This window comes from Anser anser, assembly GCF_964211835.1.
Source record: "Anser anser genome assembly, chromosome: 24".
Classification (NCBI taxonomy): Eukaryota; Metazoa; Chordata; class Aves; order Anseriformes; family Anatidae; genus Anser; species Anser anser.
The window spans coordinates 1757144-1774098 of record NC_139745.1 but is presented as its reverse complement, the minus strand read 5'-3'; the positions used below and the strand labels follow the sequence as shown (position 1 = coordinate 1774098).

At 47.8% G+C, this 16955-nt stretch overlaps 1 protein-coding gene across 14 annotated transcripts in view; it reads left to right on the top strand.

Moving 5' to 3' along the window:
* HIVEP3 (HIVEP zinc finger 3) overlaps positions 1-10596 on the top strand; it is a 303544-nt gene extending 292948 nt beyond the window's left edge. For 12 of the 14 annotated variants that reach the window (XM_083810197.1, XM_083810207.1, XM_083810205.1 and 9 more), the window contains 2 exons: positions 641-1701; positions 4262-10596. In XM_083810197.1, coding sequence (XP_083666323.1) covers positions 641-1701; positions 4262-5155 — 1955 coding nt within the window. In that variant the 3' untranslated portion in view covers positions 5156-10596. Of the gene's footprint in view, positions 1-640; positions 1702-2336; positions 3726-4261 lie in introns of those variants that run through there. The other 2 variants (XM_083810200.1, XM_083810201.1) reach the window with 2 other exon arrangements.
* Positions 10597-16955: the final 6359 nt, after the last annotated feature.

Sequence of the window (16955 nt, the reverse complement as noted above, 5' to 3'; positions counted from 1 at the left end):
GCATCATGATGTGAGGCTTTCCACAGACATGTCTGCATCATAATTGGGAAAAACCACAGAGGTTCTTTCAGCGCTGTTGTTTGCATTTTTAATAAAAACCTGTCTTGCTAATCTTTAAATGTCATGTTATCTAGACAGAACAAGGCCCAACACATGGAAGATGAGAGCTGTCATCCCAGCAGCCTTCCTGTGCTTTAGCAGCTGTAGACATTTTGTGGGCACCATTACAACAAATAGCTGTAAAAAGAACGTCAAAGGATGATAGTGCTGCTGTTCTCCTAATCTAGCCAGAGCTTTTTTTCGTTCCTGGAGAAAGGCAGCCAGGCTGTGTGATGGTGTACGGCAGAAGCAGGGGCCTATGGCAGAGCAATGGCTGGAGCCAAAATTTGGGCAGAGGAGGTGGTCGCAGTGGTGAGATTCACTGAGCTCAAAGCAGTGAAGGCACTGGGACCATCAGGAGCAGAAGTGGAACAGAGGGCAAAGCCGCAGGCTTCAAAGTGTGAGATGACTAGATCTAGGAAATAACTGGGTCCTCCCTGCTCTCGTCCCATTAGAACTTTTGAGCAGATTTAGCACAAAACCAGCCTGTGTCTGTTTGTGTGTCTTACGCTCTCTGTTTTGTGTCTGCCCATCCCTGCAGGAACCAGTGAAGACCTATTCCAGGACTCTGAGGGGCGGGAGGGATCTGAGCCTATCGAGGAACATCAGTTTTCAGACCTAGAGGAATCTGACGATGATGATGACAATGAAGATGATGAAGATGAGGAGGAAGAGGAGAGCCAAGATGAGCCACCTTTAAAGTTGCCGGAAGGCAAACATACCGGCCCACCAATGCACTCTTTAGGTGGCTCTCCATCTTCTCAAGAGGAAGGCACCGAAACAGCATTGTCCTTAGCCCAAGAAACTGTTTCCAGCAGCCAAAAAGTAGGTGAAGGCCAGCAGGCCTCCTCCTCTGGGCTGGAAACCAAGTGGTCAGCAGACGGCAGTGACATTGCTGTGTGCCACAGCTTCTTGAGTCTCCACAGACCAGCTTTGACTTCCACCGAACAATTGGCTTCTGCTGAAAGGGAGTCTGTCACAAGGCCACAGATGTCCTTAGCTATGGACCTGTCAACCTCAAAAGACACCTCCCCGAGAAAAAGGTGGTCTCCGAGCCAGGACTCTGGCAGAGGTGGTGGCAGCAGCAGACCAATGCTAGCCAGAAAGCACCTGTTAACCAAAAACGAAACTTCACCGAAACGGTTCTCACCAACAGGAGAGCTGTCCTCTCTAAGGTGCCTGTCTCCGGGGAGAGGGTTGTCTCCTTGCCAGCGCGTCTCTCCCAGGAGGGAGGCATCTCCCCTGAGATGTGTGTCACCAAGACTTGAGCTGTCACCCAGCAGGCATCTTTCCCCGAGAAGAGAGTTGTCCCCAAGAACATACCTTCCACCAGAAGGGGATGTCTCCCCTGTGAGGCACTCGTCTCCGAGCAGAGAGATGTCATCAGTCAGATACTTATCGCTGAAGAAAAGCATGCCCCCAGGCTGTTCAGAGTCACCTAGGTATCCATCGCCTGGGAAAGAGGACTTGCCTGGTACAAGCAAATTAGCAGCAGATGACAAAGTTCAAAGCTCATATCAAGCCCAGCATGGAATATTATCTTCGATGCCTCTACCTCACAGGTTCTTTGGCAAAAACGTACAGCTCTATGAGTCCAAGCTGGTAAGTTCAAGCCCCTCTTGCCCTCTAATACGTTCTCTGGTATGTTTTTTACCGAACCTTGCAATGCAGAAGTGCATAGTGTCTGTAACTGTGACTGATGTCGCAGGTAACCCAGGAAAGAGTGACAGTGGACCACAATGTGTTCTGCCCCTGCTTGTCTGGTCCCATTAGAAGGGACAAATAAAGCTGTCCCCTCTCCAAGGGGCTATTTACTCTCCCTGAACCAAGCTGTTCTTGCTTTTCCTCCCGAAGAAAGCAGTAAGGATGTCCACTTAATAATGTCTGAAATCGTCGCAAAGAGACTTTTTCCCTGGGAATTTCAGACCTATTTCTTAGATTTCACCAGATTGGGTGAAGCTCTACCCACTTTTCCGTGGTCAGTGACCTGAACCAGATTTGGGCTAGCCAAGGGTCTTACACCCTGTTGCTGACTCCTGGGCTATGTGGATGTGTAGCCCCCTCTGTTAGATTAACTGCTGAGAAATGTTTGTTTGGACATCTCTGATTTCATCTCACTTCTCTCTTCAGCACAGAGAGGTGCTTCCCACTGGGTCCAGAAAATTATTTAATCTCTCTGCTGGACATATCAAATCCTATGGGTAAAGGAAAATTACATGTTCCTCCCACTGCTACAGGCAAATTAGACGTCGGGTTTGGTGGAACGTTAAGAGATCTCCCATTTCTGCTGATGTGCCTGGCTCTCCTGTAATTTATGCTGATGAACATGAGATCCAGTTGCTGGAGTTGCTCTGCTGTGAAACTGGTGTGAGGAGACACTCGAGCCCTTAGGGCCTGCCCTGGGAAGAGAGAGGCCTTTATCCAGCCCTCGGAGGACCGGTCGCGGCAGATGCTGACCCAGGTCTTCCCCAGAAAAGCCACGCTGCCCAGTGTGCGTTTCTCCCGTGTCTTTGACAACGTTCCCTCTTTTGGTGCTACCTTCCTTCTGCTTTCCACTATGAGTGTTTGCCTTACCTTCCCAGAGGCCATCAGATATTTTAGGCCAACGCTTTTACCTACTTTAATGATGTTTCCCTTCCCTTTTGATTAACTTTCTGTGGTGAATCTCAGGGCTGTGGAAACCCCAGTCCTTCAGCTATAAACCATCTCTGTCAGGGAAACTGCCCACCGCTACTGGTCGTAGCAAATCCTCTAAGCTCTCTAGTCCACAGTGAGAGACAGCAGTACCTACCCCTGCTTATCTGCCCCTTCCCACCTTGTTACTTACGCTCTCACCCGCATACCTGTTTCCTCCATTGTCCTGCTCCTCTTACGCACCCAAACTCACCTCTGTTGCTTCTTTCCATAGCAACTATGAACTTTCCTCTCATTGCTGAGGTGGACAGCTAGGCTTTCGTTGCAAAATTACATTCCTGTTAAGGCCACAAGAGGCAGAAAGATCAGAGCTGGATTTGTTGGATACCCACATGGAGCTCAGTGTCCTTTATGGTAATGGTGTCCATCACTTGGAAACTTGAAGATGAACTGAGCTTAGCTTGAGCATAAGGCTTTTGTCCAGGTCTGTGCATCAGGTCTCACCACGGCCACGTCTTTTCCCACTGGCTCCTGCTGCAGGTAGCCTCTCCTCCTGATGGCTGTTTCACCAGTGAGAGGATTTGTTTGGGGTTTCCCAGCACCCTTACAGTGATTCTGCCAAGACCGTGTGGATAAGTGACGTTTAGGAAGCATTTGATTTTGTAACTGCTGGCCAAGTAATCGCTATCTTCTGTGGCTTTTGCTTTCTCTCTCAGTCTCTCTTTTGCTGCCTTCCTCTGCCACCTTTTCGTAGAGATCCAGCTCAATTCTCCATAGTTCCACAGATTTGCCCTCCAGTGAATCCTCAAACCATATAACCCCATCTTAATGGACAGTTTATTTCAGTTTCTGTTGCTTCCTCTTCTTGGGAGTCCTGTTTAGGGGTTTAGTTATAAGCTCATCACTAATTAATCCATTTCTGTTTAGCCACATATCTCTCCATGATGTACATTAGGAAACTATGTGAAGCACCGGGAGAGAAAGAGGAAAAGGTAAATTGGTAGGGTCTTAACCCTTGATTTCTACAGACCACACCATGAGGGTGGTGGTGGGGACCACACTGTTGGGTGTGCTTTTTGTTCATGCTCTCTCCCTCAGTCCAAAGCATCCTTGCAATTAGCACCTGTAAGGATGTAACGTTGCTTTAGTAAAATGCAATAAAAACTATTAATATTGTTCTGGGTGCTGAGAAAATCCATGTACCAAAAGGGATCCGAGGATGCTGGGAATGCTGGCATCCTCTGCTGGGGTTTCAGAGGCCACTCTGATAAAGAGCCAGGCCTGAACCAAAGCCCTGGGTCTGTGCCCTAACAGACTGTGTGCATTCGTGTACCCAGAAGGCAAATGCCGCGGGCTCTCTTGCTCCTTAAGGGTTTGGAGTCCCGAGCCTCCCTCAATTGATTGATCTCCCTCCAAATTAAAATTAAATGTTAACCGAATCGATCCTTATAATGAGCATTAATGATGCTAGTGCTGTAAGGCATGCATTGCATTGATTTGGCTGTTTCTTCTTCCCTGTCCGGTGCAGAAGATAGAACCGAGAAGCCCAACATGCTCACCTGGCGTCACGCAGCCCGTCTGCTCCAGACCCTTGCAGGCACCTCATGAAATACACGTCCACGCTCCCAGCCGAGGGGAAGAGAATGTCTTCAGCCACCTCCCATTGCATTCACAGCAGCTCGCGAGGACCCCGTACCCCATGATTCCCATTGGGGGCATCCAGATGGTCCAGGCAAGGCCAAGCACCCATCCCAGCTTGGTGCCCAGCTCAGTCGTGTCCTTGCAAGGGGGATACTTTGCATCTGGCAGCAGTGGCTTCGCGGAATTCAGCCAGGCTCCCGAGAGGGACGAGGAACCGCAGGTCCCGCAGGAGCCTTCATCGGCATCTGTCTCCCCGGTTGCAAAAGTTTCTAAATACACGCTGTCCCCAGAGCCCACGAGCAGCAGTTACTTGGAAGAGAAAATGAGGACTAGTGAGCTTCAGCAAAAGACAGACCAGGAGGAATACAGGGTAAAAGCGTTCGCCGAGTCCAGCCACGCCAAGCAGGCGGGCGGCTCGGCATCCCCAGCCAGCCCCAGCACAAACGACGAGCACTCTCCAAAGCCTTCGACGAGTGGGGACGACCCCTTGAAAAAACCGGGCGAGAAGCAATGTGGCAGCTCAAGCACTTCTTTGGAATCATCCTGCACTTTCATCTCAGATCTCCCTGCCCAGCCTTTAGACCGGAGCAGCAGCACCGGCTGCCTCTCAGAGCCCTCCGCCAGCCACCCGCACGCCCACCCGTTGTCCGTCCGGAGGAGGAACCTCTCCGGAGAGCCCAGCCGCCCAGGGGGAACCTCCAGGAAGAGCAGTCCACACCTAGAGCACGCAGATTTAGGTCAAACTCAAAAAAAGGTGGATGAAAACACGGGAAGTACTTAAGCCTCCACCATCAGTTCCACCTTTAGGCTTCCTATGTAAAATCAACAGACATTTTCAACACTATTTCCTTTAGTATAATCATCGCTATAAGAAGCACTCTAGTGAATGACCAAACCCATGGAAGATTCCTGGTTTTCTTTGTCCCAGTCTGGTATTATCTCCACATGTATGCAGTTACTTGTGCCTTTTTCTATACCTTTTGTTGCTTGAAATGTACAAAAATGTTTGAGGCTGTGAATATTTTTTTAGAGTTTTTTGGAAAGGGGTTTGTTAGACCTTGTCTTTTTTGCCATTTAGGTGTGCGTTATTATGGGCCTGAGAGATGCAGAAAGGAAAGGGTTAAGCATTTTAAGAGGAAGAAGATGCACTGAAAACAAAAACAAAAACAAAAAAAACTTTTTTTATATTGATTAAATGATTAAAAAGAAAACCAAACCCTTGCTCCTGTGTACAGAAGTTTATGATTCGTATTTATTACATGCTTTATTTAATTCTCGCAAAGTGCTTGTTTTTTTTTTTCTCGCATCCCTCTGATTGCCTATGGTTGTGCTTTAAACACTTGAGACTGCTTTACATTTGAAAAACGTGTTTACCCTGAACTTGTAAATGAAACTAGCACTTCCTCGAGGAGGGGGAGGTTTGTTCCCCGTGAGAGAAATTTTCACTCAAAAATAAAAAATAATTGTGAGCATCTCTCCCTCCTGCAGAACCCATCAAAGCACTTTTTAAAAAAGGGACACACACATTAAAAAAAAAAAAAGAAAAAAAAAAAAAAGAAAAAGAGAAGTTCTTCTTCAAAGATTTTACTGCAAGAACGTAGGAATGTATCGAATGTAACCCCGGTGCCAGGACTGGCCTCCTGCTTGCTTTAATCCTGCCATCCCACGCCCGGCATCGCCCGGCAGAGTCCTGCGTGTGCCTGAGAGCCCTGTTCTGGGCTCTGGAAGCCCTCTGTAAATGCCCAGCCTTGCTTTAAGGGTGGCAGTAAACGCTCAGCCTTGTGACCGTTTTTCCTCTATAGTTTTTAAGTCGTGGACAAGCTCCCTCCATCCCATCCCCACTCAGCCCAGGCTGGTTTTGCTTCGCTGAGCTTTAGGGATGCCGGAGGAGTTTGTGCTCTGCTCCGTAACTCCTGATTTACTGTGCCCGATTTTATTTGTATTTATTTATTTAAACAGAACATCACAGATGTAGCCCTTATTGCGCAGATGAGCCCTGTTTTGGTGTTTTGGAAGGAAAAGTTACAACGCTGAGCGGTTAATGTTTGCAGTCGGCTTGTTCGGCATGCATGGTAACTTTTTCCAGAGCAGATTTTTCACTCTGACCATCCGTGGCGGAGCAATGGCCTCTACTGCCAATAGATGCGATACCAAATACAGAGAGACCCGATGGAGCCATTCCTCTCCGTCACGTCAACATGCTTTTTAAAATACAAATCTTCGATACATGTTTGCCCTAGCAGACAGCAGGCTCTTTACTACTTCAGAGGGTTTTCTGGTCTATGTAATGGAATCTGTACAAACCTTTTATTTTATTTTATTTTATTTTAACAAAAGAAAAAAAAAAAACAGAGAGAGTTATGATAAAAATATTTAACCAGTGGACCAGTTCTTTCTTCTTTCAGAGCTGTTCCAGGTTATCGGGTACGTAATACACTTTTTTTAAAAAATAAAAAAAATAAAATTAAAAAAAAATAATCAAAGAAAACCCTGAATGAGAACATATTTCCTTGCCAGACTTGATGAGCTATGAACTGTTCCCGTTTCATGGGCAAATACTATAGTTTTTTTAATAATCTGTGATTTTAATTTTTATTTTTTTGCTTTTCTTGTAAAGGGAATTAAGTACAAAAGAAGATATCGTGGAAATAACATTAAGGCTGTGACACTGACCAAAACAATGTCCAGAACCCACTTCTACCTTAATTAGCACTTTTATTAAGTTTCCCTTTTTCCCATCTACCCCTCTCTGGCCCCCAGCCTGGAAGCTGGTCCTGCTTTCAAAGCCAGCCAGATCCCAGGGCAGAAGCCAAGGGCTGTGAGTTCAATTCAGCCCAGCATCTCTGCTCAGAGAAACTCCTAAGCACCAGCTTAAATCCTCCTTGCTTTAATAGCATTTGAGTGTGTGCTTAGTACCGAGATGCCTTGGAGCGGGCTGCTCAGCCCTGGTCGCGGCGAGCATCCCTGGTTACCATCTACCCCTCCAAGTCCAGCGCCAGGTTTGAATTTCCTGGCTTCTGCCACTTTTTTCCCCCCTTGCCCTTGTCACACTCTTAACATTATTCCAAGGTAGCTTTTTGTATTTAATTTTTTAAAAATATATATACATATATATATATAGAAACTGTACATAAAGAAAAACAATGCAGCAGTTGTGCACTCAGCATCCTGTTTTCATTAGGTGCATTTGATACGAGCTTTGGGCTAGATCAAATTTGCTCAGTTTCTTTCTGTAACTATATTGTAATCCTTGACCTGTTGATCCTTGGCACAGGTAGGTTTTTTTTTTGTGTGTTTCTTTTATTTTTTATTTTTTTCCCCCTCCATCATTTCTGAACAGAGGGGGGAAAAAAAAAAAAAAGTCTACCAAACTCCAGAAACCACTCAGTCCATTGCTTTCGTTTTGTGTTTTTATTGTTATTTTATTTTTTATGATTTTTTTAAAGCTTTTCCAGACGCTCAAGATGAGTGGAAGCATTCTGCATCTCAGCTGCAGGGCGTCGCGGCTGGCACTGCACGGGGCACAACTGCCTGGCTGCCTTCGCGTGCATCTGAAAAGCGGGGAGAGGCGGGAAGGGGCCGTGCAGCTGCGAGATGCTCCCTGGATCGTGCCCCACTCAGATCCCGCACCCACCAATGGCAGCCACGGAGCGGGTGCGTGTGGGGACAGCTGAAAACTCAGGAGCAAGGCGAAAAAAGCCACGCTGAGTCTCAACCTGGTTCAGCTTCCCAGCGCAGCAGCTGCAGGCACAGCGGGGAGGCTCTGGCTGGGGTGAAATGGTGCTTCATGCGATACCTAACGGGCGCAATATGGCCTATTATAGGCAAAAAGAATCATTATATATATATATATATATATTGATATTTAAGGGCTAATTATCCCGCTGACAGCTCAGAGCTCCGCAGGAAGGGCGTCCTCCTCTGCGCCGGCACCAGCATCTCCGTCTGCGGGCAGGGCGGGCGTCCCTGGGGGCTGCTCCATCCCTGCCGTGCCACCACAGTGTGACCTTGAGCAATTTGGGGATCCCCTCAGCCTCGTACTCAGCCAAGGAGAGCGGCGGTGTGGCTCCGCTTGCTTTCATTGAGTTGCACCTTATTTGTGGTGGGGCTGAAGACCCAGCTATCCCTGGTGGCTGCATTTCCTACCTGGAGCACCTGCCATCTTCTCACTTGGTGAAACCTTTTTGCAAGTCACAGCTTTTAATATCATTTTGTGTGTCCAGTCTGTCCGCAACATAGGGATGATAAATTTGGGTTTCCCTTCCGCAAGGGCTGCAGGGATGGATAAGTTTATATCTGCGCAGGCACTTTGCAGAGGCAGGCAGCAGCATTGTTTTTAAGAGAATGTATTAATCATGCAAGTAGGCAAATTAAAAACCAAAGGCCGACCTTTACTTTTCATCAGCAGGTGGAAATAACATCTCCTGCTTTTCTTCTGGCAGAGCTTCTTAATTTATAGTCAGTGAAGGCACATGGCCACTGGCTGCTCCTCCGTGTCTGGTGGGTCAGCCAAAGCCCTGCTCCGATATTCCCATCCCTGACAAGCTGCTTGTGAAGTGCCCATGAATGCAAGTACTCAATGGTAAACGGATGCTCTGGCATCCAAAAAATTCATTTTGCGAGGAGAACTTGGCCTGTGCACTTGTATGTGAGCTTATGTGTTTCAGGAGTTTCAATAACGTCTTTTTTCTTAGAGTTAAACATAAATTTAGCTTCTTTTATCAAGGTTAAAAAGTGATTTGCAGGACAGAGCAGACCACGGGAGCAGGGGGGGGCAGCTGGCTCCCCGAATGCCCCCGTGCCTTGAAGTAGGTCCCTGTCACCTCTAATTAGTCACAGGTTGTTGGCTGGATACCCAGGAACTGCAGCAGGAAACTCTTAAAAGTCATGATGAAGTAGCTCTGACTTTATGGCTTATGACTGGGAAATGTATTCCGTCACCTGCTCCTAAGGGGGGACATTTCCCACCCGGGTGTCTATAGGGTCTCACTCCTCGGTGGGGCTGGCTGATAAACCCACCCACCTGTCCCCACCAGTGCGCTCACTTGACCCCATCGAGGCCATGGAGGAGGACAAATTTGGGTGCCTGACCCCTCCTTGCAGTCGACCAGAGTAAAGCATCCAAGCGTCCTTCGAGTTGTTGCCCATCAGCTCCATTGGAGCCACGTCAGGCCCACCTGGCCACCTCCCGTCACGTCTCCTTAACCTCCACCAAAAAAAATCTGCAGGTCGGTTGGGTTTCCCTTAAGCCAGCTTTCATTTTTGCCTGGTTTTTGTTTCAAATCCACAAAAATAACATCTGAACAAGCAATATACTTGGTCACACTGAAATCATTAAAATTATTCCAGTTTCCATGCAAAATCCTAGACAATTTGATCTAGCCCTTTTCTGGTGTTTTTTGCAACAGTTTTTCATTTGCTTACTTGGTTTCATCGCGTGTTTTTCTTTTTTTTCTTTCTTTTTTTTTTTCTTCCCAGTATTTCCATCTATTGCACAGTATTTACAAATAAAACCATATTGTAAATATTTACACAAAAAAAGTAAAAAAAAAAAAAAAAAACAGTCCTGATGGCATAAAACCAATCTGTTTTCATTACTGAGATATGATGGCACTTACGATCACTTTAGTAAATGTAATGTAAAAAATAATAATAATAATAATAATGTGTACGCAAATTTAATATACATGGTCTCATGTAAGATAAATATTTGCCTTTTTTTCTAAAAGGTGTATGTATTCTGTAAGTGGAATAGTCTGTAGAAAGTTTCTATATGTTCTTAAAATGGCAATACATTCCAAAAAAAGGTACTGTAAATATGTACAGCGTACAATGTAATTTGGTAGTTTTGCCTGTAATTTTATTTTAATTCCAGTTTCTACACTTGCATCTTGCAATGTCTGTATGGTTATATCAGTGAAAAAAAGAAAAAAAGAAGAAAAAAAAAAAAGAAAAAACGAAACAAAAAAAACAGGTAAAAGCACAGTCTGATGTAAAAAAGAAAAAAAATCAAAAAAATTAAAAAGACAAAAAACAAAAAAAGAAGAAAAATACTCAGTATTTGATGTTTGTGACCCTTATTGTAAATGACATCTGTACTGTGAATGAGAAGTTTTTACAAGTATAATATTGCCTTTACTACAGCTCAGATTGTCTGCTCAGTCTGAGCATATTTTTAAAAAAATAGCATGTTGGAATAAATTTTAAAATCCCAACATATTACTACTTGCATGACTGGCAGTCTTTAATTTCCATTTTATTTAACTCAGTCGGAAACCCAGGCTGTGAAACGACAGAGACAAATTCGGATAACCCCCCGCTAAGCTCCAGGTCCCGCATCCCAGCCCTCCCCCTGAAGCGCCCCAGCTGCCCCGACAGAAATGCCATAATAAATGCGTTTTTTAGTATTCCCTCCTTGTGGTGCAGGGCAGTGATGCAGAGGATGCTCTGCAGAGGCTGGACCCAACTCAGTGCACAGGTGGGGGCGGCAGCAGCACTGGGTTGGATTTTTTTTTTAAGCAGTGCCCCCCAAACATGGGATGCTGCACAGCATCTGTGCCTCCTCACCTCCCCTCACTGTCCTCTCTCCCCGGGTCTGTCTGTCCTTCTGGAGGCGATTCGCCCCGCTGTGTCCTGCCCGTGTCAAACCCACGGAGGGCCTGATCCAGTTGTCCTGGCCCGGCGAGGCTGCGCCCCAGCCCCAGCTCCCAGCCAGGGGGACGTGGGGAGCCTTTGCAAGCCCCAGTGGTGCTCCAGGCTCTGTCCCACCAGGCTGTTGGGGTACCTACAAAATAAAAACCAGGGTGTTTTGGAGCAGGGAGGGAACCTGCTCCTTTCTTCTTCTTCCCTTGGCTGCTGGCAGTACCCCAGCACCCCCGCAAACCCCAGCACCCCCACAAACCCCAGCCTTTCTGCTCCTGCTCTCCAGCTGGTGCAAGGCTCCGTGTATGCCTGAGGCCGGGTCACCTCCAGCACTGCTCCTGAAATGAGCATGGCCATTAAAAAAAAAGAAGGAAAAGCCCGTGATTTCCCCCTGCTACTCGTCCTTCTGACAAAGCAGGCAGCCTTCAGCCCATCCACTCCTTTCTGCTCCAGTAAACCCTCGCGGGCAGCTTCCCACCGTGCATCCTCACCCCGTCGCCTCTCGCAGTCTGACCAGCCTTTGATGGACATCTGCAGACGAGTTCAGAGACAAAAGCAGGGGAACAGCGGGGGGGAGGCTTTGCAAAATAGGTCAAGGAAGGCAATCTCTGTCTGATTTCTAGCAGTGACCAGGCAGCTGGGGCTGCACCAGCCAGCATAACCAGCTGCTCCGTGTCCAAACATCAGAGCCCGCAGCTGGAATATTTGGCTCCGCCGGCCCTGGTTTCTGAGCACAGTGGCTGTGCTGGATGAGCGAGATGAGGGAAGGGGTGGGGAAGCTCACCTAGTCCCCATTAAGTCTCGCAAATGCCACGCTTCTGCGTGACTGGGAAGGAGAGGTGGTGGCAGTGGCGTCTCCAACCTCTGCCCTCCTCCTCTCCAGCTTTGTAACAATTACTGCTCTTTCATTTAATTGCCAGCCAGGCAGAATGTGCCAGTCCCCTACACTCAGCTTGGGGAGCAGGCAACTGCTCCTTGCCTCAGTTTCCCCAGTTGCAGATAGTAATAGTCATACAGCTATGAAAACTCCAGTGGTTAAAGCGTATGCAACAGCAAAGGCTAAAGCTGCACAAATTGGGTGACATCTCCCCAGGGGTTTCCTCATGCTGTAAGGGCTGAGGAGGCTTTGGGTGGTGTGTGCTGTGCTCTGCATCCTTGGGCACAGCTCTCCCTGCTCCAAGAACTGGGGCTGTGCAAGGTGCATGAGGTGTGGCTCCAGCATTTTTGGTCCATGCATCCAAACAGACTCTGTGGGCTTGGGGGAATGTGTGAAAGTCAGGGCTCGGGGAAGATCAGGACCTTTATTACCCCAATAACACCTTGTATTTTCCTTTATGGTAGTTGAAGGCAACGAGCATTGGCTGGCAGCTGCGCGATGGTGACGTTTGTTCCAGATATGCTGCCAGCCCCTCCAGTGTGTGCTTCAGCCACTGAATGGAGGAATCATTTTTCCTTTAAAGAGAAGAGTTTCTCCAATTCTTAAAACCAGAGAGGCTTTAAAGGCATCCAGAGCTGTCTGGAGAACGCTGCAGCTAAACCCTGCTAATCTCTCAAGCCTGGAACAAATTTGGTTTACTCAAATCTCCAGAGTGGCTCCAGTTCATCAGGTGTCCCGAGAAATTCCTCCCCCCTGAAAAGTCTTTGTTTTCTGGACACAGAGACCAGACATTTCCTCCCCTGTGAAGCCAAGTGTTGCAACAAAATATTCAGAGTCCTTTGGCTGCTGTTACAGGTCAGTTCCCACTGCGATGCAGTTGCCCATTGCATTCAGAAGGTTGTGACAGTACTGTAGGAAATCAGCACTTCTCTCTGGGAGTCTGAAAATTCCTCGGTTTGGAAATACCTGAGAGCTGCAGTGACGTGGCCTTCCCTTCTCCCCAGATTCAGACTTCCAGCAGCTTAGGAGCTTGACTCGGGAACCTAAAAAATATTATTTTTTGTTATAACCAGGTCTTTATGAGCACTGCAGGCATAACAGCACCTTCAGGAGCCTGATCCCTTCACTCCTTGACTTCTTGTAGGGCTCTTGGCTGAAGGAGGCAGAATACCGTGCCGAGGGGCTGAGTTGGAAGATGTGGGTCAGCACCACTACTGGGAAGAGCTGATGAGTTCGTGCAGAGAGTGGCTGGTTTTAAGAAAATGATCTGTTTACCTGCAGTTGTTCTGCATTCTTGCACAGAGCTACAACAAAGGGAGCTGCCCGTGTGGGAGGAATAACCCAAGGAATAAGACAGGGAAAAGACCTGGGGACAGAGGTGAAGCAATGCCTCCGGGGAGATGCAGCAGGACAGAAGCCAAGATGGGCTGGAGGTGGGCATGGACAAATGTCCACACGAAGAAGCAGCCAAGCCAGCGAGTTTTTGGTTGGGTTCTAGTTTTGTTTTTGTGCACTAGCATCAGTGCAAAGGTTGTGGATGTTCCCCGAGGGTGGAGCTGGCAGAGCTTGCTGGAAAAGAGCTGAGAAAGAGAAGTTGACAGCCACTGAGAAGAGTGTTGGTCTCTGGTCCTGGCATTGAAAGTCTGGGCTGAATGCAGCTCACACAAAGTTTACAAGGGATGAAGAAAGAGCACAGAAATCTGATTTTTTTGTTGATTTGTCTTGGTGCTCTGTATCCTATGTGCCTCTGGGTGTAGCAGCATCACCTTGCTGGGCTTGAATGTCTTCCATCAGCTGCTGGTTGCAGAGTGTCAGAAGAAATGCCTTTGAGGACTTGGAGGGTTTCCCCAAGCACTGGGTGGGTGCCCAGTTCCCCAGGTGCCTTGAGGGGAAGCTCTGGCTCCATTTGTGCTCCTGGTCCCTCTCAGAGCAGCAATGCCCAAGCCATGGGAGCCTCTGGGACCGGAGCTGTCCCCTGAGCCAGCCCCTTCTTAGAGGAAGGAACTGCAGCTTGTTTCTTTGGACAGAGTGAGAAGGGCTCGTGCTTGGGAGCAAGATGTCCTGACATAAGAAGTGGCTTCATGGCTTCTGTGAATCCCTGCAGCTACGTTAACCATCCCTGCACCCTGCTGTGTGCTGGGACCCTTGTGGGATCCTGCCCATGCCTGGGGGTGCCACTGAGTGGTGTTGTGCTTTACAGGGAAGAGAGGTACCCAGGGGATACAAGGGGACAGGGGACCCTTCCCCAGGGGCATTGGGGCTCCCCACATCCCACTTCCCCTTGCTGGGGCTCAGACAGACAGAGGGAAGGATGTGGTAGGGGCAGAGGGAGGGGTGGAGGCAGCACGCCAGTGCATGAGGTGTGTGTGCCTGTGTCCCTCTGAGAGCTGGGAACATGGCAAAACACTTGGCAGGCGGGAGGCAGCCCCTGTCCCTCTCTGCCTGGGGGAGAGCCTTGGTCTCCTCCCCACCGCAGCCAGATGGCTCAGGGACCGAGCTGGTGCTTTGTCCCCCGAGGAGGTGTTTTTGCTGGAAGGGCTGGCACAGCCGCCACGGGCTGATGCTCGTTGTTATGACAACAGGAGGAGGATGCTGTGCGAGAGCGGAGCAGGGGAGGAAGGGAAGGGAAACGGATGGTGGAGGAGAAGGGCTTAGCCAGCAAGAGGTCAGGCATGGGGGCAGCAGGCATAGTGCAGGGATGGAGGACACCCTTGAGGATGCGGACATTACGGGGCGCCAGGAGGTTTTTGCGCCTTCCGTCTAATGACACCGCTGTGCACGGGAAGGGTCTGGGCATGCCTGCGATGCTGCGTGCCAGCAGCTGAAACCTTGCTGACATCACACGCGCGGCTGTTGGGACCCATGTGGTGGGCACAGCCTGGGAAAAATCATGCCCAGTGCAACAGCCTCTGCTAATTATTGCAACAGATCCCTCATGAGGAGTGCTGGCAGCCGAAGCATGACTTCATTCTCCTTGCAGATATTTCTTGGAACGTTAGCAAGACAAATAAAAAAAAAAATAAATCACCTAATAACAAAGTTTGTGTCCAGCTGAAGTCATCAGTACCCCCTCAGAGCCTCTCCTGCCTAAAAATAGGGTCAGCATAAAATCAAGGGATGGAGGAAGTTGCAGGGGTAAGTCCAGAGTTTCAGCTTGTGCTTTTCATTTTAATCAGGTGTCTCAGAATGTGTGTTTCTTTGTGAATCTGCAGCTCCTGAACCCAGATGATTAAGTGAAAACTTTGGCTTTCGTCTTTGAAAAGATGCAAACAACCATATCCTCTGGGTTATGGAGGAAAACTTGGAGCCGTGGCCTCTGTTCTTGCTGAGAGGGATTAACCCATGACATTTGTAACTCTGCCACTGCCTTCCCGTGAGCCCTGGTCACATCCTTCAGTGGTGTTACCCTGACACCTCTAAATTTTAACACACCTAAAGTCTTCAAGACCAGACCGGATTAAGCCCAGAATGAACTGGTCTGATCTCGCAGCTGACCTTGCCATCTACACCTTTCCAACCCGAATTATTCCACCCTTCTAAGTGTGAACATAAACGTGTGGGGAGGATGAAGGAGTTGGAGGTCCTCAGAAGCTACAGCAAGGGCAACACCCGCCTGACTTTGCACTGGGGCTCTGTGAGTCAACCGCATCCTACTGCTGCTACCCGCTCCTAGCTGTGGTGTTGAAAGGGCGCGGGTAAATTGCCCTTAGGTCCCATCTTTACTCAGGCAACCAGCAGCCAACTTAAACCTCACAAAACGCCTGTGAGATGAGTCAGCTTTACCCTTCCTTGCCTTACAGATCAGCTACAAAAACAATATGGTTTCAGTAAGAGTCAGTTGTGGAGCAGAACTTATTCAATATATTATTTATCTCAGAAGGCCCTCCTGAGCTTCAGCTGGTAGTCGAAAGGCAGCTTAGGCCACAGACTTGCTCAGTTGTTTCATTCCTAAAGAAACGAGAGGTTCCAGTTGAAATATCTGGGTTAGGAGGTGAAATACTAAACTCCCAGAGAGAGCTGGGTTGGGTTCGTGGTCAGAACATTTGGTTAAACCTTTGGTCCTATAAATGCGTGAGCACTGGGAATTCCCGGGCATGTCTGCCACTGCTAGCACCGGCTTTTTTCAGTCTTGCAATGCATCTGACTTACAGCTTCAGCTCCTGGAATTGAGTTATTAACTGAAAATGTTACTTTTCAATTTAAACAATAGATTTCTAAGAATCATGGCTGTGAAAAAAGCTGGAAATCATGACCTTACTGTTCCTAGTATAAGGAAAATATGAAGAAAGCAAAAGGTATCGTTCTTTTAACCTCATAACTTTGAAGACTTCATTTAGGACTTCTCAATACTCTGTGCCAAGAGTGCCACGTCTGAACACTGAGCTTCAGTGGAGATCTCTAGTTTTAAAATATCTGTAACCCATTAGAATACAAAATTCTTATAGAAGTCAGACTAGGTGAAAATCAGGCTGTATTTTAAGGTAAGAATTATATTGAAGGCAGGTCTTCTTATATTTTTTTGATAAGCTCTCTATCAGTGTCTTTTAGTCTAGGGCATGTATGGCCCAGCTGGTGGCTGAGCAATGAAGGCACCTGAGCATCCTGGAAGTGTTTTAAATATTGACTGATCCTCCTCAGGGACAGATGGACCAGAAAGTCTCCTCACAGCTCATTTTCTACTCCTGCCTGACTATTTATCACCTGCTTTCTATCACATTTTCCCTTGACATGACACCCTTACAGAATGGATGTGTTGGGGCTCGGGGTTCAGGTTACAACATGGAAGCATCGCAGATGATTTTGTTCTATCCTTGAACAGGTATTTATTGGATGATGAAAAGCAGGATGACCTGTCTGCCTGTCCAGCTAGTATGGTTGACAAACAAATCTCAAATCTCTGGCCTTCCACTGTAATTTTAAAGACACCATCTTGTCCCATGCCTGAAGCACGTTGCAGCACACCATTACATCCCAGCTCATCCCAGTCTGTGGCTATGTTTGAAGAATTGTCACACACACTGCTTTAAAAAGAGGGACTATATTGTTGGCACTTTGTGTCTGT